The sequence below is a fragment of the Plecotus auritus genome, assembly GCF_963455305.1.
Source record: "Plecotus auritus genome assembly, chromosome: 5".
In the NCBI taxonomy this organism is placed as follows: Eukaryota; Metazoa; Chordata; class Mammalia; order Chiroptera; family Vespertilionidae; genus Plecotus; species Plecotus auritus.
This window is the reverse complement of record NC_137776.1, coordinates 10,238,194-10,264,016: the sequence shown is the minus strand read 5'-3', so window position 1 is coordinate 10,264,016 and position 25,823 is coordinate 10,238,194. Positions and strand designations below refer to the sequence as shown.

At 41.8% G+C, this 25,823-nt stretch overlaps 2 protein-coding genes across 6 annotated transcripts in view; one reads left to right on the top strand and one right to left on the bottom strand.

Moving 5' to 3' along the window:
• The window catches only part of ORC2 (origin recognition complex subunit 2), a 35,072-nt gene extending 23,665 nt beyond the window's left edge, over window positions 1–11,407 (top strand). For all 3 annotated transcript variants that reach the window (XM_080668018.1, XM_080668020.1, XM_080668019.1), the window contains 7 exons: window positions 2,466–2,598; window positions 3,651–3,747; window positions 5,997–6,143; window positions 6,979–7,150; window positions 7,443–7,504; window positions 8,137–8,255; window positions 9,457–11,407. In XM_080668018.1, the coding sequence (XP_080524144.1) occupies window positions 2,466–2,598; window positions 3,651–3,747; window positions 5,997–6,143; window positions 6,979–7,150; window positions 7,443–7,504; window positions 8,137–8,255; window positions 9,457–9,543 (817 nt within the window). In that variant the 3' untranslated portion in view covers window positions 9,544–11,407. The remainder of the gene's footprint in view (window positions 1–2,465; window positions 2,599–3,650; window positions 3,748–5,996; window positions 6,144–6,978; window positions 7,151–7,442; window positions 7,505–8,136; window positions 8,256–9,456) is intronic.
• On the bottom strand, window positions 10,247–25,812 carry NIF3L1 (NGG1 interacting factor 3 like 1). 3 transcript variants are annotated; one of them, XM_080668022.1, is made up of 7 exons: window positions 25,673–25,812; window positions 22,449–22,909; window positions 21,439–21,601; window positions 19,348–19,474; window positions 18,973–19,095; window positions 16,782–16,865; window positions 10,247–11,867 (listed from the first exon to the last, which is right to left on the bottom strand). In XM_080668022.1, exons 2-7 carry the CDS (start codon window positions 22,882–22,884, stop codon window positions 11,841–11,843), a joined length of 960 nt encoding a protein of 319 aa, XP_080524148.1. In that variant the 5' UTR covers window positions 22,885–22,909; window positions 25,673–25,812; the 3' UTR covers window positions 10,247–11,840. The 3 variants fall into 3 exon arrangements, with proteins under 3 accessions (XP_080524148.1, XP_080524147.1, XP_080524149.1); XM_080668021.1 differs by lacking the exon at window positions 25,673–25,812 and adding an exon at window positions 23,000–23,104 and having other exon boundaries at window positions 18,957–19,095; XM_080668023.1 differs by having other exon boundaries at window positions 11,211–11,867; window positions 18,957–19,095.
• Window positions 25,813–25,823: the final 11 nt, after the last annotated feature.

Here is a 25,823-nt window from a genome sequence, read left to right as displayed (position 1 = left end):
CTCTCAGTAACTCTTTATGATCTGTCATTATAAATTTACTAGAGGCCCGGTGCACGAAATTCGTGCACGGGAGGCAGGGGGTGTCCCTCAGCCTAGCCTGCACCCTCTCCAATCTGGGATCCCTTGAAGGGATGTCCGACTGCCCTAAACGGGGATGTCCGACATCCCTTTCACAATCCAGGACTGCTGGCTCCCAGATGCTCGCCTGCCTGCCTTCCTGATTGCCCCTAACCACTTCTGCTTGCCAGCCTGATCACCCCCTAACCACTCCCCTGCCAGCCTGATTGATGCCTAACTGCTCCCCTGCCAGCCTGTTTGCCCCTAACTGCCCTCCCCTGCAGGCCTGGTCACCCCCAACTGCTCTCCCCTGCAGGCCTGGGTCCCCCCCAACTGCCCTCCCCTGCAGGCCTGGTCACCCCTAACTGTTCTCCCCTGCAGGCCTGGGTCCCTCCAACTGCCTTTCCCTGCAGGCCTGGTTGCCCCCAACTGCCCTCCCTTGCTGGCCATCTTGTAGTGGCCATCTTGTGTCCACATGGGGGCAGGATCTTTGACCACATGGGGGCAGCCATCTTGTGTGTTGGAGTGATGGTCAATCTGCATATTACTCTTTTATTAGATAGGATAGAGGCCTGGTGCATGGGTGGGGGCCAGCTGGTTTGCCTGAAGGGTGTCCCGGATCAGGGTGGGTGTTTCCTTGGGGCGTGGAGTGGCCTGGGCGAGGGGCCTGTGGTGGTTTGCAGGTCGGCTACGCCCCCTGGTGACCCAAGCAGAGGCCCTGGTATCTGGGGTTTATTTATCTTCTACAATTGAAACTTTGTAGCCTGGAGCAGAGCCAAGCCTCCTGCTCGCTCCATGGTGGCAGCCATTTTTTGGGGGATTTATGTATCTTCTATAATTGAAACTTTGTAGCCTTAAACGGAGGCCTGGGCCGGCCAGGGTGTGTGGAAAGCTTGGCTTCCTCCATCGCCGGGGGCAACCCTAGCCTCCTGCTCTTTCCAGCTCCGTTACTGCCGCTATTTCTGTTTGGATTTATGTATCTTCTGTCATTGAAACTTACTTTGTAGCCTTGAGTGGAGGCCTAGGCCGGCAAGGGCAGGTGGAAAGCTTGGCTTCCTCCATTGCCAGGGAAACCCAAGCCTCCCTCCTGCTCTCTGTGGCTGTAGCCATCTTGGTTGGGTTTATTTGCATATTCCCTCCTAATTGGCTTGTGGGCATGGCTTGTGGGTGTAGTGGAGTGATGGTTAATTTGCATATTACTCTTTTATTAAATAGGATGAAGCAGCTCTTCACTCTGATCTCATTCCCCAGTCCCCATTCTTCTTTCTAGTATGTCAACTTCAATAACTTGATTTGCTTTGCTTCCCAGCCTATACCTCATAGTTAACTACTTGAGTATTTGCTACCTCTCTGAATTCCCTTCTTTTTTTTCTGCTCTTTCTACCTTGCTAATCTCTACCTTTGGATTTATCTCTCTTCTATTTTATTTCCTAGGCTATCCTGCATTGCCACAGAGCATCACATAAATACTGTTTCTGACTGACCTCCATAAACAACGATGGAGTTGAACTTTAGCTTAACCCCTAGTGCACAGTGTTCTGGGTCATCTCATTCACTCTCTTGGCCTCAGTTGCTTTTTGTATGTGAATAACTCTCATAACTCTATCTCCAGCCCAATCCAGCTCAGATCACAATCCTCAGCAATAGACGTGGATATGTGAATATTGGAGGTTTCCATGTGGATGTCCCATAAATAATTCAACATACATAAAATTTAACTCATTTTAAATCCATCATCCCCACCTGCCCCTGCTGTCTAGCACAGTTCCTGTCACCCCGTTCATGTAAAGTTGTCTATGCCAGTTACTCTCCAAATCCTATAGATTTCACCTATAAAGCTTTTGACACCTTACATTTTTCTCCTTGACAACTAATTCAAGTCAGTTTTGTCCCTCCTCATCTGTTCCTCCCATTAGTCAGTGTGATCTTTCTAAAAAGATCATGTTACTTTCCTGCTTAAAACCTTTCAGTTACCAACTGACTAGTTCCTAGTAAATGCTCATGGTCCTGGGAATAAAATCTAATTAATGTCAGTTGACTTACCAAGACCTTTGTGACCTAGCCCCTGCTTACCTTTCCAGTTTTATCTATCAATTAAAAGTCTGCTTCCGCCTGTGAAACGTTTTAGTGCCTTGTACCTACCATGTCGTCCTTTTACCTCCCAGCATCTGCAGGTTGAAAGTAGTATGAGCTGGAGAGAAAGCTACTAAAATTGGGACTCTACGTTGGGTGTACAGATAATACAATTGTGCATTGACCTTGTACAATTTGGGACTCATTATAGTTATTTAGGCATCCCAGTTCTTCTTGTATTCTTTTATAAGCTTTAAATAAGGAAACTGGTTGATTATAAAATTGGCAATAAGAGGTCTGAACTTTAATTTCATGAATGCTATCTTTCCTAACAGCCTGGGGTTCAACATTGTGCTTTATGGTTTGGGTTCTAAGAGAGATTTACTAGAAAGGTTTCGAGCCACCATGCTGCAAGATTCCATTCATATTGTCATCAATGGTTTCTTTCCTGGAATCAGTGTGAAATCTGTAAGTTTCAAAAATGTTAAAAGGAACAACATCATATCTCCTGCCAGTCTATACCCCCATGTTAATGAGGTTGCTACTTCTCATTCTGGAGTATTCAGTTTTTGTTTTTAGACTTCCTACTAGTAAGATTGCATACTGCTTAATTAAGATGATGAGCTTGGACTCAGAAGGTTCAAGCTTTGAATCTCCATACTTTGTAACTGATAAGGTATTAAATCTTAGAGAAAAGTTAGCTTTGTGTACTGTACCAAATACTAATAATACTTCTCTGAAGGACAGGATTATGTGCGACCTCAATTTTATTAGGCTTTTATGTCACTTTGGTACTCTAATAAAAATATAATACTTTGTAGTTTTATAATAATTTATAATTTTTACTCCAAATGCTCATATTTCTTCATCATTTGAAAATTAATATAAACGTTTTGGGTTTCTATACTAATGTAGTATTTCTTTGTAAAAATGTCAATGTTTCTGTTCTGTTTCCTTTGATAAATCAATAGTTTTCTAGTGTTTCTCATATTGTTGAGGGTATTTTTTGGGGGGGAGGGGTTGTTGCATCCCTCTTATATTTTCTTTACATCTTTGCTATTCCCTGTTTTCTTTTCTTTTAGCTATAACTTATGCAAAATATATATGTATATACACTTATGAAGATAGATATACTTAAGTATGGGAAACTTTTTTGTTTTGCTAATCCTCACCTGATTTTCACAGAGAATAGAAGGGAGGGGGCAAGGAGAGAGAAAGGAGAGAGAGAAACGTTGATTTGAGAGAGACACATCGATTGGTTGTCTCCCCGTCTAAGGCCGGGGATGGAACCTGTAATCCAGGTACATGCCCTTGACCAGGAATCGAACCCTTGAGGGCCAGTGCTCTAACCGCTGAGAAACACTGGCCAGGGCCAGGTAGAATTTTAAAAAGTAATTTTTTTTATACTTGGAGGGAAATCTATATTCATTTTTAATTTATAAAAAAGGATTGATTTGTTAATTTATCTTATATGCAGAATAAGTTATAATTGATGTACCTCTTGCACTTCTATGATACAGATCCTGAATTCTATAACAGAAGAAGTCCTCGATCATATGGGTACTTTCCGAAACATACTGGATCAACTAGACTGGATAATAAACAAATTTAAAGAAGGTAACATAAAGTAGATGCTCTAGTTTTAGGGTGAAGCTAAGCATACACTTTTACTTATTCATGTATTAGTACATACAAAAATGAGGATTATTTTTACTTTTCTCAGTGCTGATTTAGATCACTCTAAAATAGTTGTGTTTTCTTTTTCTACGAACTTCACTAGTAACCTAACAGGAAAAAATTACTCCTAAAAAATTACCTTGATTCTGTACAGCTGAAGCCTCTTATTTCAGAATAATTTTCAGGTTTCATTGGTGATTGTAAAGTGCCTCCAGTTGATTGGTACACTTTGTGTGATATTTTAATATTTTTATAAAAAATTCTTATTTATTCTGAGTAAATATTTCATTTCAGTAATTTAATATACTAAAATATGGGATGGGAAAAAACTTATTTTGTTATTCTTTTGGTGTGAATTTTCTGCTTATGTTAGTATTTCAGAAAATTAGAAATAAAATTATTTAGGCTCTAACAATTGTCAGTCGTTGCTTAAGAATTAGAAGGAGTAGTTTGTTATGCTTAACTGATTTGAAGGGTAATTTCGGTATCGTTTTTACCCTCATTAAAATAGATGCCAAAGTCGTTTCATATATATTTGCATATATGTTCTAGATATGTATTGTATATGTAATACATGTTATATGTGCTATATATTTGTTATATAATTATATGTAATTACAATTATAAATATAGTATATATTATTTATGTGTAATTTATGTTTGTTTATATATGATTTAAATACTGTTAACTAGTGGCTTCTTGCATTCAAGGAACCTTAGACTTTGAAAATGTGTCATCTCAGAATTTTTGTCATTATATTGTCTCTCTTGTCCCTCTATCCCCAGGGCAAAAGAATGCATTCCTCTCTCTAACGGGCTCATTCTCCATCATAACTGCCGAATACCCATTTCTTTTTTTTTCTTTTTTTAAATATATTTTTATTGATTTTTTTACAGAGAGGAAGGGAGAGGGAGAGAGAGTTAGAAACATCGGTGAGAGAGAAAGATCAATCAGCTGCCTCCTGCGCACTCCCCACTGGGGATGCGCCCGCAACCAAGGTACATTCCCTTGACGGGAATCGAACCTGGGACCTTTCAGTCCGCAGGCCGACACTCTGTCCACTGAGCCAAACCGGTCAGGGCCGAATGCCCATTTCTTATCAACTCCTGAGAGACTTACAAATAGCTTTTAAAAATATGTATAGGACTTCTTCCAGAAATCCTAGGAAAAAATTACCTGATTCTACTACCCTTCCACGCTATTTTACTTTCCCATTTCAATATGATTTTAGAGTTTTTGAAGACACATCTGCCTTCTGCTCTTTACCTCTTTCCTTCTTAATTTCTTCTGTGTTACTTAAGCTGTATACTTGAAGGTCACCTGTCATTTCTTACTAAACATTGGCCTTGGCTCATCCTTTATCTTGATCTGCAGTATTTGATGGGTGTTGACAGCTTCATCCTCCAAATTCTTCCTTCATTGACTTATGATATTTTACTTCTCTCACTTTCCTGATTCCTTGAGCAATAAATATCCTAAGCCTCCCCCTCTCTTTTATTGTCTCCTTTGTGATAATAATGCTTTTCTATATTAAATCTCAATGCTTAACAAGAACTCTCTCTCATCTTCTTTAGTGTGTGCGTGTTTCCCCTCCACTCCCACCTTGCCATTCAACACGCACAGATTCACCTCCAATCTAATATGCATCTTGCCTTATTACCTATACCTTATTACAATGGCTTTCTTTATGGTCTGATTCAAGTGCTAAGCATTCCAGTTTTAAGTCTAATTACTCTAGTCCCTATTGATTTTCAATTTTATTTTTTTAAAGAGTTTAATAGCCGAAACCGGTTTGGCTCAGTGGCTAGAGCGTCGGCCTGCGGACTGAAGGGTCCCGGGTTCGATTCCGGTCAAGGGCATGTACCTTGGTTGCGGGCACAGCCCCAGTGGGAGGTGTGCAGGAGGCAGCTGGTCGATGTTTCTCTCTCATCGATGTTTTTGGCTCTCTATCCCTCTCCCTTCCTCTCTGTAAAAAATCAATAAAATATATTTTTAAAAAAAAAAAAGAAAAAAAAAGTTTAATAATGTCTTGCCTATTTTATGAATGACTGACATATTCTCAAATAAATTGTATATCACTAAGCAATAGTTATTTTGTCCTTTGATATATTCTTTAATTCATATTGTATGTGGTGGGGATTTCACAAATACTCATTGCAAATAATAATTGAATTATTTTTCTTTTTAGATTCTTCTTTAGAACTCTTCCTTCTTATCCACAATTTGGATAGCCAAATGTTGAGAGGAGACAAAAGCCAGCAAATTATTGCACAGTTGTCATCTTTACGTAACATACATCTTATAGCATCTATTGATCACCTCAATGCTCCTCTCAGTAAGTTAAATATAACTATTTCTTTCTTGAGATATCAGTCTTACAAAATTAATTTTCTTTATTTTTAAAATATATTTTTATTGATTATTTTACAGAGAGGAAGGGAGAGGGATAGAGTTAGAAACATTGATGAGAGAGAAACATCGATCAGCTGCCTCCTACACACCCCTTACTGGGGATGTGCTTGCAACCAAGGTACATGCCCTTGACTGGAATCGAACCTGGGACCCTTCAGTCCGCAGGCCAACACTCTATCTACTGAGCCAAACCAGTCAGGGCCAAAATTAATTTTCTTAATGTTGCTGCAGCATTTTTATTTTTTAGTACAGTTTTATTTTTGTTGCATTTTTAAAGACACAGGTAGCCAAGAATCTAGGTGTCCTCAATCTGATTTAGAACATAATTATTGGAAATAAAAATTCAGCTTCTAAAGTAAGTGTTTTACACCTAAAGCTTCTTAAAAGAGAGGAGACCTAACTGTTATTTTGGTCTTTTTCTACTCTGAGGTATTGCAACATTTATTTTATGCAGTGTAATTTAGGGACTGTGATAATCTTATTGAACGAAATGTTATTCAAGCTTTTTAAAAGAATGCCTTGGTAGCACTAATATATTTTAACTTGTATTTAACATACCAATGAAGATTCATATGTTGATTGATCATGAAATTAGATTGTCAGGTACGGATTTGGATGGGGAAATGGCAAAAACAAAAGTTTATAGGATTCATTTTTTTATTTAATGTTTTCTCATTCTTTCCTGGAGTAGAATTTAGTAACAGGACAATATAAGGATAATTAGTAAATATTTTTATTTCTTTGATTTTGTGCTCTAGTGTGGGATCATGTAAAGCAGAGTCTTTATAACTGGCTCTGGTATGAAACGACTACATATAGTCCTTATACTGAAGAAACCTCCTATGAGAATTCTCTTCTCGTTAAACAGTCTGGATCACTACCACTTAGTTCCCTAACTCATGTCTCACGAAGCCTTACCCCTAATGCAAGGTAAGAATGAAAACTATAGTTTCTTTTATCTATTTACTTAGTTAGTTAGTGGTAGAGCTGGGGCTAGAACTCAGGACTCTTCATTCTTTTTATTTTTATTGATTTCAGAGAGGAAGGGACAGAGATAGAAACATCAATAATGAGGCCAGTGTGTGATGTTCCTTGGAGAAAGGAACAGAAGCTAACATAGACAAGCCAAGTATTCCACATTCCCTTCATGTATTTTACTACTAGCTGTTATCTTTTGATGTTAACATTCTGGATTTGAGCTCCTGTGTGTTTTTCTCCCTAGGGGGATTTTCAGGCTACTAATAAAGTATCAGCTGGATAACCAGGATAACCCTTCTTACCTAGGTATTCAATCTTTATATTAAATTGTCACTTTTGTTTCGCCCCATAAATTCCTTTTTCTGGAATCTAATAGCATGCAGTTTTTCACAGCAGTGCAGTGAATAAATGGTTTGCTCTGTGATCTTGGTGTCTGCCACACAGCAAATATCCTCACAACCTTATTAAAAGGCCAACCCAGCTTGCTTTTCAAATTTCGTGTGCTAACTATGCATGTGTGTCTACCAATTACATACATTTCATACATTGGGCATCTTAGATTTTCTTCCCTTTGAGTGAAAATAATGTATTAAACATTTTAATAGTCGTTCCGCTCTCATGACTTACTTGTTCCCTCTTTCATAGTCAGCTTTATTCACACTATTTAAAATGCCTGTAGGGTTATGCAACACTTGGTCACAGTTGCCTATTTTCAACCAATTATTTTTGTTTAAAAAATAAAAGCACAGTATTCTCTAGTTTTGCTTCTTCCAGAAGCACTTACCTTGTTTTTAAATCAACACTTAATGACGGCTTTGAAATACTGTGGCCACAGCACTTTATCTCTGTGCTCTTTGGTATGGGTATCCGTATATGGGGTTCTATGCGTTCTATGCGAAATGCTGATTTATGTTCACATCTCCTTTTGAACTCTCCAGGGCTTTCTTTTCAAGATTTTTACCAGCAGTGTCGGGAGGCATTCCTTGTCAACAGTGATCTGACACTTCGGGCCCAGTTAACTGAATTTAGGGACCACAAGCTTATAAGAACCAAGAAGGTGAGACTTGGCTGTTACAGCTTTATATTCCAGGAGTAGCACTGCTTGTTTACTTAAGGACAAGGGTGCCTCTGACGAGATCTGATTGTGGAGCTGAGGTTCCATGGTGGCCAAGGATCCATTTAGGCAGGGGGCCATCTGAGTTCTGTAGAGAGGTAAGGTAGTGAGATTAGCGGGCCAGGAACTAAGCCGAGAAGCGGGACAGTTAATGGCAAAGTAAAAGGTAAGCCTACACGGTGAGGGGAACAGCCCATCAGGAAGGAAGCCGGGACAGGATGTGACAGAAGCCAAGAGAAGCATGTTTTAAGAAAAAAAGAATGGTCTTCAGAATGGGCCTGTTAATGCTCCTGGAGCTGACTGTTTGCAGACATGCTTGTTCAGAGTGTGGAAGTACACGGTGAGGTGCTGCTGAGCGGCCAGTGGAGGACTAGAAAGATGACTGGGTTTAGGAATATGGAATCCCTTGGTCTAAGCCAGCAATTTTCAACCGGCGTGCCATGGCACTCTGGGTGCCACAAGGTTTGAAACATGTAACACCTGACTCTTTATCCGGGGGCACTGACCTCTTTTCCCTTAGATTGTCAGATAAAGAATGACAACAGCCAACACAATAGCTATCCAGTGTGAATGAATTAAAATTATACCTGTTTTTGTCAGATGGGCAAAAACATGTTTTTGGGTGTGTCACAGAATTTTAGTTTATGTGTGCCATGAGATGAAAAAGGTTGGAAATCACCGATCTAAACAAAAGCTCTTTTGGTGACGTAATAGTGGCAGTAGCTCGGGTGGACTGGGTTGAGGGAGAGAGGAAATGGAGACCAACATTTAGACAACTCTCTGAAAAGGTGCAGATGCTGGGGGATGGATGGAAAAGAATGAGGTTACTTAATAATGGGAGATACTAAATGTATTTTAAAACCAATGGACCGGGTCCAGGTAAAACAGAAATTAAAGAACAGAAAAATCAATAGTGTAAGATTCCATAAAGGAGGATGAAGAAAATAATCCACTCACCTGCACTTCTTTCCCACTCTGAAGTGGCCTAAGAACTCAGTGAATTTAAATATATGTCTGTGTGCCCTTTTCTTTAACTTTTATACTTCTAAGTTTATATAAAATATTAAGTCCATTTTTTAACCTACGATAGGATTCAAATTAATCTTACAAATGACTAACATCCGGGTCTTCCTATGTCTTTTAGGGAGCTGATGGAGTGGAATATTTACTCATTCCTATTGACAATGGAACGTTGTTGGAGTTCCTGGAGAAGGAGGAAGAGGAGTCGTGAAGCTCTCCTTTGCTCCGGACTATTCTGCGGGAGGTTGTACTCCGGCTGCCTCTCCTCCAGTCTCAACTGTGTTTACATCCAACACCAGACTCTCCATTGAACAAGATTTAAAACTGGGAGGGGGATGTCATGAATTAGAACCTTGATTAGCTGGCTAATTAATTTCCATCTCTAGTACTATGCTATTCAGTGGTCCTCAAGTTGGAGAAAATGTGCCTTTCCTTCATTACCTCTCTGGAGATTCTTGCTGGAGTGAATAGTGTGCTCAGGGACTGTTTGGAACTAGATGTCTTTAATTCTTGTATATTAGAGGTGATGCTACTCCTGATTCTCTAAGGCCTTTGAACACTCCGGGGCTGCTTGTTCCAGCGCAGAAGCACAGAGACATCGGCAGCACACAGGTCTGCTTGGATGGTTGCTGTGTCAGAGCTGAGAGTGAAATGGAGAAGACTTACTGTTTCTGAACTGGTTTAACAAAAGGTATAAAACTGGGGAAAACTAGGCGATCCAGCTTTCTCCTTTAGGATTTAAACTACATACTGTGTGGAGGCGGGGTGCGTGACGCTCTTCAGTTGGGAGAGGGAATAGCGTAACAAGTATATAGGGTGTATACCCAGCCTAGAAAGCACATGAAAAACATGACACAGTTAATGTGTGTGCCATCACCTTCACGATACCAGGGAGAAGCCAGGCTAGAGAAATACACTTGAGTTTTTTAGTCTTTATTTTCAAGACGACAGAAAATAAAAATTTAAGTATTCTTGTATATTGACCTGTTTCTTCTCTTGAATAACATGCAGGTGTGAGTAGCATGTTAATAGCTGGGTTTAAATTAAATTTTAAATATTTCGTATTGGTTTCAGAGAGGAAGGGAGAGGGAGAAATAGAAACATCAGTAATGCAAGAGAATCATTGATTGCCTGCCTCCCACATACCCCTGGATCGAGCCCACAACCCAGGCATGTGCCCTGACTGGGAATCGAACCAGGACCTCCTGGTTCATAGGTCGACGCTCAACAAGAGCCACACGGGACGGGCTGGCTTTAAATTAATTGATTTCTCTATCAAGTACATCTAAAACTCACTGTAAGGCATTTGTTTTTTTTCTTAGTGACAATTCCAAGCCTCCTAAATATTTACATGATCCCTTTTCCTAAGAAAAAAAGGCTAACTTTGGCCACTGTACTCAGCCTATAGTTTTCACATATTCTCTGAAATATTTCATACTTGGAAATGAAAATCTTCATATCACTGTAATAAAGTATATATCACATCAGCATTTTTTTACTCATTTCTTATTTTGTAAATGCCTTTCATGAAAATATTTCCCAAAATGCTCAGAATTTTTTTAAATCATTTCTTTTTGGCATATAATTAATCAATTTTATATTAAATTCATGAATTAAGGGTTTAATCTTAAAGACAATTACTATTAAAATATTAAAGAATTTGTACATTACTGACTCTAAAAGTTTTTTTAATTGTACCAAAGGCTATTCAACGAAAAGCAGTTTTTTCTATTCCTTGATCCAGTTCCTTAGGCAATCATTGATAGTTTAACCTTCCAAAGGTAGTCTATGCACATGTAAGGGTTTTTGCCTGTATGTTTTCTCTTTTAAAAACAGAACTAATACCATATACTTATTGGTTTGCACTTTTTTTTTTTTGCTTAACATACCTAGTTTATAACTTGCAGTATAAAAAAGTATACAAAATCTTTAATGATCTAATGTGTAAACTTTACATTTGCCCTTAAATATCCACTAGTTTATTTTTATAATTTTTGTGCCTATACTATTTGCAAGAAGTATGTGTCAATAGTCTTTATTATTAATAAAATTCCAATTTGGATAGAATCACTTTTATTTATAGTATTGGTGTTGTTTTTTTCAGTAAAAACATATTGAAGTTCCTCAAAACTGAGCTACCCAGCCAGGGCTAGATATGTTTTTTAATAATAGTTACATTACAGTGTTTACCCTAAAAACTATAGAACATTTGGTGAAGCAGATAAACAAACCAGAAATGACAATGTACGTTCTAAACATTCTTCCGGAAGGATACAGACTCCACTGATCATGTGCATTCGAGCAGGAGGGAAACGATTTGTAAAGCAGGTGTCACTCTGTGCCGCGAGCACTACACCACCTGAAGAGGGTCCCTGTCTGCTTCTGATAGGATAATATTAATCTTACTCTCCAAGTGGACATTCAGCGCATCTCGAAGATCGGAAAGAAAGCCTCGTTCAGTGTTGCTGTGTTCACAGAGGATGACATTTATTCCTTGGGAAGCAGCATCTAAAACATCGTGATGGGACATCTCACCTGCCAGCAAAGGAAAGAGCAAATACTTAAACATTAGACAGCGTCTGCAGTGCTGAACCACAACAGCAGAAAGACTACGTTTGCATTCTGTATGAAGCAAACGTAATACAGCAGAATTTCACAGATAAATCTAGGCAGTTATGTATAGGTTCTTACACGTCCTCCAATTTAAAGAGACAGAAACCATTCTACTGAGAATTCTAAATTCTTTCTCCTTGGCAGGCTCAGGACAAGGATCTAAACTTACATATCCAACAGTATCTAATACTGTCAGAGCCAGACCTATAAGACCACCCATTCAGCCGAAACCGGTTTGGCTCAGTGGATAGAGCGTTGGCCTGTGGACTGAAGGGTCCCAGGTTCGATTCCGGTCGGGGGCACGTACCTTGGGTGCGGGCACATCCCCAGTAGGAGGTGTGCAGGAGGCAGCTGATAGATGTTTCTCTCTCATCGATGTTTCTAACTCTCTATCCCTCTCCCTTCCTCTCTGTAAAAAATCAATAAAATATAATTAAAAAAAAAAAAAAAGACCACCCATTCAAATTGTTTCCACGATAAAATAAATGACCTGCTAAGTAAAATGGGGCTTTCGGAACGTTCCTTCTGTTAGTATTAAATATTGCAAGAAAACCTTAGGTATACTTCCCCGAAGACTCCTTTATGCTTTGTGAGCATCAACGTTTTCAGCATCAACCCTAGTCTCATTCATAAAGATGAAATGAGCTTCATGTTATTTCTAAATTAAAAAACAGTATTTTCCTTTGACTTATGCAAAATTCCTAGAAGTTGTGTTACTGCGGGGAGAGGACTCATCCTTTGTGAAAAAAATTCTGGAAAACTCAAATGTTTTGAATTTTTAAGAATACCATTTGTGAACCTGACGACTTCTAATTTAAGAGCAAAAAGATTTTGTGCATAATTTGGCCTGTTCACAAAAAGTATAATTTTGAAATGTATATAGGAATATAAAGGCATAAAATATAAGGAATAAAAAGTTCTTAGAAAAAGTTACCCTCCTCCCCCAGGAATGTTTAATTGCCCACATTTCTACCCCTCATATGTGTCATTTCATTATAAGAAATATTTTTTATTCAAGCACCTATTAAAACAATCTATAATCTAGTAAAGATAAGAAGGAGAGAAAGATACTAAGGTGGCCCAGTTAGAAGCCAAGCTTTAGGAACAAGTCTGGCTGCCCAGGTTATAAAGGCACTGGCTGGAGAAGGCATGGAAGGGGGGGAATTCGCGGCGACCCTACAATAATAGCTGAAAGCAAAGGAAAGAAAAACCTGGCACGGGATGGCAGCTGTGGGAAAGAAAAGGGAAATGAGAGAATTTATACATTATCTGCAAGGAGCAAGCCCCTCCTCTGCTGGTCTGTCTAGGACAGGGGTCCTCAAACTACGGCCCGCGGGCCACATGCGGCCTGGCCCGCCGGGTGCCGCTATCTGTCCTGCTTAGCAGCCCACTCGTCCTGGGCCTGCAGTGCACATAGGAATTTGTTCATAGTTTTTTTTTTAAACTACAGTCCGGCCCTCCAACGGTCTGAGGGACAGTGAATTGGCCCCCTGTTTAAAAAGTTTGAAGACCCCTGGTCTAGGATATATTTCCCTGAACCTAATTTCATGTCAAGCTCCAAGGAAGGGTGATGAGTGGCAGCAGAGGCCTGTTATTTGGTCTTTGAACTGATGCTTCTCATCCCTGAAGTTATATCCAAAGTAATGCTTCATAGATCATAGACATCTAAGTCAGCCAGGTAAGAAGATGTTTTCTATTTCCCCACGTAAACAGGAAGGACATTTCAACATTTTGGAACTGGATGAACCATGTGAATTTATCAGATGCACATACTGCTTTATAATTTAAACCAAACACTTAGTTTCAGAAAATTCATTATTTATTTATTTATTTATTTATTTAAAAATATATTTTATTGATATTTTACAGAGAGGAAGGGAGAGGGATAGAGAGCTAGAAACATCGATGAGAGAAACATCAATCAGCTGCCTCCTGCACACCTCCCACTGGGGATGTGCCCGCAACCAAGGTACATGCCCTTGACCGGAATCGAACCCGGGACCCTTCAGTCCGCAGGCCGACGCTCTATCCACTGAGCCAAACCGGTTTCGGCAGAAAATTCATTATTTATGAGGAAACAACCAGACATCCCAAACTGAGAAATATATACCAAAGCAGATGGCCTACACTCCTCAAAACTGTCAGTGCTCCGAAGACAAGTCTGAGGAACTATTCCAGATGGAGTGTGACCATGGATTGGGTATCGATCAGAAAAAGAAATGCTACAAGTTTTGATCAGCTGGCAAAATTTGAATATAGACTGTATTTTAAATAAGTGTTTTAACAACATTAAATTCCTGAATTTGATCGGTGTTCCATGGTGATATAAAAGAGTGTCCTTGTTCTTAGGAGACACATGCTGACGTATTTAGGGGTAAAAGATCATCATGTCTGCAATTTATTACCAAGTGTTTTTTTGGAGAAACAAATATATACGTTTATACACTAAAAAATATACACACATATATAATATGTACACACACGAGAGAGAGAGAGAGAGAGAGAGGGTGGGAATGTACAAATGTGGCAAATTACCCATTAGTAACCTAGGTGAAGGGCATACAGTTCATTGTACTATTCTTATAACTGTTCTATAGGCCTGAATTTCCTTCAAAGTAAAATAATACTATTAGTCACTCAACATGCTGTACGATATTCTTTCAAATTGCCTATATGTTAAAAGTTTATTTCGATCTGGTACATGATTGAGGGCTTATAAAAATGTTACATCTTGCCCGGCTGGTATGGCTCAGTGGTTGAGTATTGACCCATGAACCAAGAGGTTCCGGGTTCGATTCCTAGTCGGGACGCATGCCTGGAGTTGTGAGCTCGATAACCAGTAGGGGTCATGCAGGAGGCAGCCAATCAAGGATTCTCACCATTGATGTTTTTATCTCTCCCTTCCTCTCTAAAAAGCAATAAAAACATGTTCTAAATAAACATTACATCTTCAGAAGGACAGAAAGGAAAGCAGGTAATTGTTATGTATATTTTCAACTGGTTCAGAGCAACCACATCAGGCTTGATGGGAGGCTGTACCTCCATACTTCTGGATGTGACATTGCTTCAAGTGCATCAGCCTTTGTAGAGGGTGTGCTAGACAATAAGGCATGGGTGAGGGGGGCAGGAGAGGCATAGTGATGGAGAGGCACAGCAGTAGCCAAGGGAATGGCCAGAGGGTTACGGCCCTGGAGTCCTGATCCTAGGAGTGGGCAAAGTAATGTTTAACTCCCTCCGACACTAGGGAGGAATAGAGATGGAAATGCAGCTGGCAGCAGCAAGTGTACCAAGTGCCTCCAAATCCTTAGAGGAGCTGCTCCATGTGACCTCGTAGGTATTACTCACGAGACAGTGTACAGCCTGGGAGCCAAACCATTACCGTCCAGAAGAAACGCACACAGGAGGTTAAGGGCACAGTGACAAGGATCGGACAAGAAGCTTGACCACAGGGGAAGGAGCTGGAGAATGGCAGAAAACGCTTCTCAGGGGAGGTATCTCTGAGCTTATCTCTAGAAGCACGAAGGAAGGGGCAATAAAAAGGCATCTATCGAGACAAAACAGCACAAGCAAAGGCTGTGTGAAAGCAGAGGCGGCGGCCAGGCTTCACCAGGACAGGTGAAGGTGAAGGAAATCGCTGGAGGTTTCATGGCCAGGACATTACACACCAGGACATCGGTGCTTCTGAAAGCTAGCTTTGGGGCAGTGTGTGGATGTTGAGATTAGAGGCTTGCTCTGGCCAGGTGGATCAGTGGTCCCGTACACCGAAAGGTGGCGCTTCAATTCTCAGTCAGAGCACACATCCAGGTTGCAGGTTCGATCCCCGGTTGGGACACTTACGTGGAGGCAACTGATCAATGTTTCTCTCTCTCTCTCTCTCTCTCTCACTTCCTCTCTCTAAAATCAATAAAAACATATTTTTGGGTGAGGATTTTAAAATAAAATAAAAGATTAGAGGCTTGAAGATATTCTTCGGGTAGAAGATGATGCCTGGGTAGAGTTAAGGGAAAGGTCCTAGAAAGATTTTGTAGCTAGAACTGTGCCGGAAGCCAATTCCAACATGTCAGCAGGGCTGAGAGCATTTCCCCAAACCTGAAAAGGATGCAAAAATGATTGCTTGCTGCCAGACAGCTAAGGGCATCTTAATCTACATGTTATTGCCTCCTCCTGGCCAAACACCTGAACAGCCGAGGTAATTCTCCAATCTGACAATGCATTTGTGTACTAAACCCTGACCTTTGAAGTGTATATCTACCTCCCTTTAGGACAATTTGTGTTAATAAAAAGCAAGGGGTCCTGAGACAAGAGGGAATGTAGTTTCTTTAGCTAAGCTCCTCTGACGCCCCATAATGCCTTTCAAAATTATGTTTTGTCTCTGAACTCTTGATTAATTTACGCACAGCGCCTTCTCCAGGTTCCTGAACCCTTCTCGATGCCGGATCAAGACCACCGGCAGAACTGATATGAACTGATGGTTGACTTTAGGGCTGAGTTAGAAGAACTATCTTCTAGCTAAGGCAAGAAGTAGAAAGTGACATGAAATCTGAGAGAAATCATGTTGAGGAAGAAGATAGGTTAAATAAATGCTAAACATTAGTATTTTTAAATAGTCTGATAATAAACTGTTAAATGATTTTTTTTTTCTCTCCACAAAGAATAAGGTATGTCCCCAATTTTGGTGTAGTTCCTATTTAGTTCAAGTTCAAAAAACATTTATTAGCTCCATCCATATGTCAGGGGCGGTCCTAAAATTTGATTTTTTAACTTGTGAAAAACCACGGTTGGGAAAGGACACAAACACACAAAAAGGGGAGAAGAGAAATCCAAAGGCTGCCCTACCTGTGAGGTAGAGGTCGGCCTCGGCCCCCTGCAGAACACTGCTCCCAGAGCCAGCGCACAGAGCCACCACTTTGACTTGGGACTCTGCAAGATAAAGGAAGCACGAGACCCATACTTCACAATTCCCCTTCATTTTAATATTACAATTTGCACCCAACATCCTGAATGTAATGCAAATTTCACGCTTGCCCTCATTACCAGTATATAAACTTTGCTTAGTGAACTTTAAAAAACAATAAGACATGTCCTCATATAGGCAGACAGATTATTCCTTGGTATTGCATAGCATAGCTAACCCAAGGCAGGGTTACTATTCCTTTAGCCCAGCCGTGGGCAAACTACGGCCCGCGGGCCGAATCCGGCCCGTTCGGCTGTTCTATCCGGCCCGCGGAGCCGAAAGAGTGGAGGGTTCTCTTGCTCTCCCCTCCACTCCTTTACTTTGAATGTATATTAGTTCACACAAACACTCCATCCATGCTTTTGTTCCGGCCCTCTGGTCCAGTTTAAGAACCCATTGTGGCCCTCGAGTCAAAAAGTTTGCCCACCCCCGCTTTAGCCATATATGGCTGCACAAGGCCGTGTAAGGCACCACTGAATGATGTCCATCGTACAGCTCCCGGTTTTACTGTAGCACTGCTAGGGGAAGTAACCTACTCAGGTCCCCAGGCCAGAGGGAGAGTTAGGCAGGTACTATCTCTGTTCTCAGGTGAGGAAGCAGAGGAACTAAAAGGGCTAGTTAGAGGAATACTACAAATGGGTGTGACACATTTTTAAATACCACATTTACTTTAAAAGAGCATCCTCTGGCCCTTGGCTGGGGTGGCGCGGTGGACAGTGTCGGACCACGGACTGAAGGATCCCAGGCTCGATTCCGGTCAAAGGCTTATGCGAGTACATCGGTTACGGGCTCGATCCCCAGCCCTGGTCGGGCCCTTGTGGGAGGCAACCAATCAATGTGTCTCTCTCACAACAGCGTTTCCTCCCTCCCCCTCTCCTCTCTCTCTAAAAATCAATGGCAATTATCCTCGAGTGAGGATTAAAAATAAATAAATAAAAGAGCATCTTCTGAAGAGTGAACTAACAGAAACTTCCAAGCCCAAATCCAACAAGTATTTAGCACGTAGGTTTCGAGAATAAACACTTCACTAGTGGTTACACAATAGTGCTACTTTAAAAGCGGGGCTTTGGAGTTGGACTGGAATCAAATCCCACCTCTGCCATCTATTTTGTGTGGAAATTAATGCCCATGAGTTATCTGACCCAACTGCAGATCTCTGGATCAGTATCTCTGAACCCCAGTGTCTCCCCGACCCCACGGGAACACTAACACCTACCACGGAGCTAGGCGCCAGCACTCACTGTGTACCGTCACTGTGCCCTGCCACGCGGACTGTACATCTATTTGGATGCGTTAGGTTTTATTACCACCACAGTTTTCACAGATGTGGCTACCGGGACACAAAGGGGTTAAATAACTTGTCAAAGTCATGCAGCTAATAGGACAGATAAATTTTACCCAAGACACTCGGAATCCTCGCTCACAACCTCTAGGCCCTTTGCAGTGGGAACTCACATACTTAACTTACTCATGACACTGCTAGGCAAACTGCAGGGTCAACAAATGTCCTGTGGATCCCTTTTTCCGCGAGTACCGGGGAGAGCCGATAGAAAGGACAGTGGCTACAAGACTCAGAAACCGGTGGTCCCTCACTTAGCAGCACCTTGCTATAAAACATCACCAGTATGGTGAGACACCAAGATCTGCACGGAAACTGGAGCAGTCACACTTCCCAGCCCTCTTCCAAGCACGTGGCAGGATGGTACTTCATGCCCAACTTGGGTTGGATCGGGCAAGATGACTAACTCTGGACTATGAGTTAAACCGAAGTTCATTTCTAGGCTAGAATGTTTAACTGATGGTTTAAGACTCTCCCTTTGCAACAGCGACCACCTACAGTGGGCAGACTTCCCCGGCCGATGTGAGATGAACAGACGGTGGAGAAATAAATCTTGTGGAAGCCACAACCTAGACCACCCTGATCGATAGCGTAAACCAGTCAGGCATCTCCCATAACTACTAACAGGTTTTCTTTCACTTACAATACAAGGAAGAGTTTCAACTTTTGCCCGATGTTAACAGTAGGCATGCTGGACAAATAAAGGAGACATATTTACCTAAGGTCCTCCCTACCCCAAGAGCAAGGCGAACATGAGATAGTTTTAGGTGCCTTTTGATTCGCTCAATCAAGGTTGCCAAGGAGACAGAGTCATCCAGGGTGCATAACCGTCCCATTCCAGTGTGCAGAAGCAGAGGCTGAAAGACAGAAGTTAGAGAAACTGAAATCACCAGTCCTAGAACCAAGAGCAAGTGCTGAGAGCAATATAACACGCACGCTGTGAGCTCACTACAGCCAGCTCCCGGCTAACGCCTGTGTCCAGGGGATACAAATCTGACGAAACACTCTCTGGCTTGGAGGAGCTGAGTCTCCTGGGAAGGCCTACTGATCTAACAATTTACAAATGAATGTGCCAAACAACGCTCGGCTATATAAGGTATTTTTATTACCTTCTCCAGTGACAGAATTTCAGTCTTCTGATAAAGCTGTCTGTTCTGGGAAAGGAAAGCCACCACCTGCATCAAAGCCTGCTGACTACAGTTCAGACTGACCCGCGTCTGTTCCTCATCATCAGTCCTAGGAAAAGAGTAAAAGATTAGATTTATATGACATTTAGGATTCAATCCCAAACCAAATTATTTTCTAGAACAGTGTTACTCAAACTTTAAAATGCATTGAAATCACCTTGTGGACTATTTAAATCATAGATGGATGGGCCCCACCCCCAGTTTCTGATTCAGTAGGTCTAGGTGGGGGTCTGAGAATTTACTTTGCTAACAAGTTCCCAGTGATGCTGATGCTGTTGGTCCAAGGACCTCACATTGAAACCGTAGTTCTAATGGCTCTTAATCCAGTTGTGCATCGCTTCCTAAAATGACAGCTGCTGGACCCTTTATAGATCTGGTGAAACAGCATCTGTGAATGGGCTGGGGCAAACTGAATTCTTTTTAAAGCCCTTTTTAAAGAAGTTAATTTTCAAACAACACTGCATACAAGAATTTCTGGACAGATTCTCAGGCAAACCCCATTCTAATTACACAGATCTAGGATGAAGCCAAAAATCTGCATTTTTCGTAAGTACCCCACTCATAAGGGCAGGGAGTCCTTATCGCCCTTTGAAAAGCAATGCCCTAGAGCAGTGGTTCTCAACCTTTCTAATGCCGTGACCCTTTAATACAGCTCCTCATGTTGTGGTGACCCCCAACCATAAAATTATTTTCGTTGCTACGTCATAACTGTAATTTTCCTACTGTTATGAATCGAAATGTAAATATCTGTGTTTTCTGATGGTCACGACCCACAGGTTGAGAACCGCTAGCAGGGTCGCCTAAGACCATCGGAAAACACAGATATTTACATTACGATTCATAACAGTAGCAAAATTACAGTTATGAAGTAGCAACGAAAATAATTTTATGGTTGGGGGTCACCACAACATGAGGAGCTGTATTAAAGGGTCGCGGCATTAGAAAGGCTGAGAACCACTGCCCTAGAGCCTCTCTAAAAATACTGGCATCCAGAAAGTTTTGCATTTAGCCATAAACCCTAAGTATAGAACTCTAGAACTAAAAGGCACCTTAAAATATAATCTGGAAGTGTTGTTGTCAAAATTGGAATCATCTGCAGAGCTTTGAAAAGAAAAAGCAAAAACAATGCGTGGGTCCCGACTAATGGTCCAACCCAGATATTAACTCTGATGTGGTCAAACTAGAACCAAACTAAATGTGCATCAGTTTATGAAAGAGGGGGGGAGGCGCATCAGTTAGGAAGAGGAATGCTTAAAGAATCTATAGTACAATAAATAAAACAAAAACAAAAAAGAAGAAAAACAATCTACAGTACATCCATAGTAAGAAACGTTATGCAGCAGTTAAAAAAGAAAGAGATCTTATATACCTACATGGGAAGATCTCTGAGACATCTTGTTAGTAACATGGCAAATACACCATACCACTTAATTAAGAGAACAACAGATAAAACAAAACTATACATTCCTTCATGTCTCTATATGTGTTTGGAAAGATACTCACTTCTCTGAAAGGAAGGATAAAGACGACTTGAGTTGAAGATACTGGGACTGAGTAGCAGACATACCTCATTTTACTGAACTACACGAGTATTGTCTTTCTTTATAAACTGAAGACAAGACCCTCCGCCAGCAAAAGGATTACAACTCGCTTTATTGACTATACTTGCTTTACTATGGTTGTCTGAAACCAAACCCACAATATCTCTGAGGTATGCCTGTGCCCGAAAGTAAAAACAACTACCTTTCACCATTACCAGGAGGATGAGAAATACTGCATGTGAAATGTATAGTATAGTCCCTCCCACAAGGAAATAGTGTTCCTTATCATCTTTGTTGTTTTGAAAAGCTCTAATGGTTCTCCTTCTTTGAGGACCTAAATGAGAAGCAGGCTGTTTTGTAAATACATCCTGGGGAAAACAATGTTTCAAACCTAAATGTCAGAATTATAGAATCTGTAAGGAAGATCTTTACAAATAAGGACCCACCAAGAAAAGAGAAAAACATACTGTACCTAGCAGAAAAGGAAGTGACAGAAACATCTGAAATTCCTTTCACTGCAGACATGACTTCGTCCAGGTCTTGGGTGTGGTTAACATTAAATTCTACTCTGTGTGTTCCCCCTGTTGGGTGGTTGGGTGCTGTGGAAGGATGTATAGGCCTGGAGGTGCAAACGCCTAGAAAAAATGGTGGGAAAATGGAGTTTTTGTGTGTGTGTTTTTTTTTCTAATTAAAAAGATAAACTATTATGGCCAAAACTTACAAGAAATTAGTATTTTTTAAATTCACTCTCAGATGCTTATATACTATACACATATACACATATCCTTTTCCTGTACAACCAACGTTACCCAACAATGAGGGATTTAATACAGACATACAAAATCAAATTTATTTTTAGAATTATTTTCCAGTATTCTTAAATATCAAAAAAATTTGGACAAGAAAGACTGATGCATGTGTTTAGATGACACGTACAATTGTGCTGCTTATTAAATTTACCCATGTACAACATGATTCAGTGTGTAAATGCTCCTATCTACTCGACCACATCAATCCAGCTTATATCCTCATACTAATAAAAGCTTCAGTCCAAAATGAGTAAGTAAACTACAAGGACTCACTAAAAGTAAAGCTAAAACACACGGGCTGAATTCCCTCATTAAAACTCTGGTCTATTTGGGTGACATATCAAGTATGTGCCGGAGAGGCCCAAGCTCTCGGGTCAATTTAACAAGCATTTTGGAGTGCCCGGGTGGCAGGTACTATGCCACCCGAGTGAGGAATCACAAAGCTCAGACAGGCGTGAAAACTTCCCAGGCTCGCCTTATTCATCAGCAATAAAAATGTTATTTTTGAAATGTAATTTGGTTGTCAGATGTCAGCAACATTATTTTAAAATATATTTTGCATAGACAATAATGATCCCACCCTAAAAGCAGAGAAACTCTATTGAAAAGACGTTCTAAAATTTCAAAGCATTTACAGGGAAAATACGAAACATGAGAGAACAGGAGGGCTTACCGAGCCCTTTAGCCAGCCAGTTGTTGACGCCCTGGGGGGCGGCATCGTAGGCTGTGTGCGGAGAGAAAACGGCGACTCTGTTCTCCAGGGCGCGGATCAGCAGGCGCTCCTTCCAGGTTTTCCAGGTTATGCGCTGAATGGGTCGGAAAATGGGCGGGTGGTAGGAGAGAATGAAGTCAGCCTTCTTCTGCAGTGCCTCCTGCATCACTGCTTCGGTCAAATCATTGGTCAGGAAGAGCGTGTTCACCGTGTGTGGTGGGCTTGGTTCCACCAGCAATCCAACATTGTCCCAACTCTCAGCAAAGGAGAGGGATGCAAAGTCATTCAAGGAGGAAAGGAGAGCCTTCAGATCCATGAAGGAACGGGAAGGATTGCGGACCAGGGAATGAACAAGCCGGACTCTTGCGGGGACCAGGCGGACGTGAGATGACAACATACAGACACCGGGGAAAAGCGAATATCTGAAGTCAAAACACAAAAAATGGTACACATGTACATGTTAGGCCTGTGCCTTGGCAAAACAGGAGCAAAGGAGCTGCAGTCGTACATACCTGGGTTCAGGCACTGCCCCTGCCACTTATCAGCGTTTTCTTAGGTAAGTTGTTTAACCTTCCTGAGCGTGTTTCCTCATCTATAAAACAGAAACTCTAACACCGACCTCACAGGCCATCGAGAGGGGCGAGGGGGTTCACATGTGTAAGTCACCTGGCGCAAGCCTGGTACATAATACAGATGTTCACCCCGCCTCCCCAGAGTACCTCAGCCTTGCTCTTGTTCTCCCCATCCCTGCTTCAGCCCCCCCTCCTGCTTTCTCCATTTCTCTAAATATTACCCTTCCTTCCAAGTCCCCTTCAACTTCCTAAAATAAAAGCTTTTCTTGACAAATCTTTCTTTTCAGTATCTCTCTCCTGCCCCACCCCATTCTGCCCTAGTATTCTCATCCTCCTATGTAATAAAAGGCTAATATGCAAATCGACTGACCAGTGGGACTGGTCGCTATGACGTGCACTGACCACTAGGGGGCAGACGCTCAATGCAGGAGCTGCCCCCTGGTGGTCAGTGTGTTCCCAGAGGGTAGTGGTCGGCAAACGGCAGCTCATGAGCCACGCCGCGGTTTGCTGCTCTGTTGACTGAGTTTGCCGACCACTGGACTAGACTAAATGTTACCGTGTAGTTGGAAGCTGCGAGGATTAGGCAATTGTGGCATATTGTGTGCAAAGAGTTAAAGGGTAATATATGACAGTGATCGGCAAACTCATTAGTCAACAGAGCGGCAAACTGCGGCTCGTGAGCCGCATGTGGCTTGCGAGCCGCGGTTTGCCGACCACTGCCATAGGGGGAGCGCCGCTCAGCCAGAAGCCCTGAATTGGGCTCATGGCTGGCAGGTGCAGCTGTAGTGGCAGAAGCCTCTCCCACCTCCGCAGCAGTCGGAGTCCCGAGGGTTCCTGGACTGGGAGAGGGCACAGGCTGGGCGGAGGAACTCTCCCCCGCCCCCCCCCCCCCACACACCGCGTGAATGAATTTCATGCACCGGGCCTCTGGTAATATTAGATTCCTGTATGTCTGTCTCCCCAGTATGCTAATGCTACTGGAAAACTGGAATTATCTTTTACATATCTCAGTATCACCAACACAGGCCAGCACTAAACGCTTACTGCAGACTGACACTGCCCCCACTGCATCTCAGCAGAGTTTGGAGTTAAGGTGGTATATTGAAAAAATTACAACAATATATATATATATTTATATATATATATAAAGTTAAATTCTTTATAAGATGCACAGATAAGTCACCCCAAATGAGCAGGGTCAAGACAGGAAAAAGCAGAGCTGCTGCCTCTGCACCCACACCTGCTACAGGAAGGCTAGGCTCAAGAGGTGGGAGAGAGCCCAGAGCCTGTAAGCCTAATGGGGCAGCAATTTTCAAGCTGTTTCATCTCATGGCACACGTAATTAGGAAAATTCTGCGGCACACCAAAAAATATATTTTTTGCCGATCTGACAAAAAACATAGGTACTGTATAATGTTGATTCATTCAACCTGATAGCTATTGTTGTGTTGGCTGTTATTTTTATTTGACAATCTAAGGGAAAAGAGGTCAGTGCTCCTGACTAAATAGTCAGGTCTTGCATGTTTTAAAAACTCTTGGGGCACACTGATTAAAAATCGCTGTTCTACACAGCTATATCCAATACAAAAAATGACAATGCCCACTCCATTCTTAAATTGTTGAAGAAAAGCATTTCATAGTTGAAGAAAAGCATTTCATAGTCTGCACAATAATTAACAAGAAAGCATAGCCAATTGTAAATTTAAAATATTCACAACCCAATGATTTCAAAAGCAATTTTTAAGACATTTCTACAGCAAAAATATTTACTACTAGAGGCCCAGTGCATGAAATTCATGCACAGGTAGGGTCCCTAGCGGCTGGCTGCCAGCTGGGGGCTTTCCTTCGTTCCACACCACCTCCTGGTGGCCAGTGCATGTCACAGTGAGCTATGGAACTCCCAGGGGACACTTTGCATATTATGCTTCTATATATATAGATGAGATGTATTTATTCAATATATGATTTGAAGTGATGAGGAGCCTCTGTTAACCACTCCAGCCTATGGTCCTGGAAGATCTTCTAATGTCCTTATACCTCTTCCACCCTTCAGAGTCCACGTCCTGACAGCACTCCACTCCCCAGGCTCTTCTAAATCTGGCAAGCCAGACAGTGAAGCTCTCTGGGCCATCCATACTTGAGTTACCTACTGTCACATTTTAAATTGCCTTTGGGAATAACGGAACACCCCTCATTTCACAGATCAGGCAACAGCAAAGTTGCCTAGCTTGATGCCAGAATTCACGATGGGAGGCAGCAGAGCATGCTGGACAAGAACAAAGACTTTTAACTCCATACTGACCCTCCCCCCGCTCCCCTAGAGCCACAGCTGCGTAACCAATTACTTAGCCGCTGTGATTTCCAACTCTGAAGAAGTGCCCAGCTCATAGTCTGTCGCAATACTGAAACGTAAAGCTGGTGACAATACCTGAACTCGAGTCAGCAAGGTGCTTGTTATTAAGTAACAGTAGGTCCCACTTTACATCCTGCAAAACTGCACCTTCTTAGGTTACCTCATCTACATCCAGGCCACTGCCAGCAAAATGAAGAGCTGGGCGGCCAGCCCCAAGGGAGCTCCCAGCTCTCACGTGGCAGGCCGGTTCCTGTCCCTACCTCCTCTTCTGCCTCCTTTTGCAGCAGCCCTCGGATAACAGCCGCAGCCTGCACAAACCCGAAGTTTTAAGCTTCGTCCGCCGTAATTTAAATGGCCCGAGACTCCCCAGTCCAGAGAACGCTCCTCGCGCGTCACTTCCGGTCCCGGGAG

Coding starts and splice junctions, on each gene's coding strand:
- NIF3L1 (XM_080668023.1), bottom strand. CDS start 22,884: ATGTTGTCATCTCACGTCCGCCTGGTCCCCGCAAGAGTCCGGCTTGTT. Junction 21,602..22,448: donor CTGGCTGGCTAAAGGGCTCG/GTAAGCCCTCCT, acceptor CATTTTTTCTAG/GCGTTTGCACCTCCAGGCCT. Junction 11,868..16,781: donor GGCCGACCTCTACCTCACAG/GTAGGGCAGCCT, acceptor CTTTGCTGGCAG/GTGAGATGTCCCATCACGAT.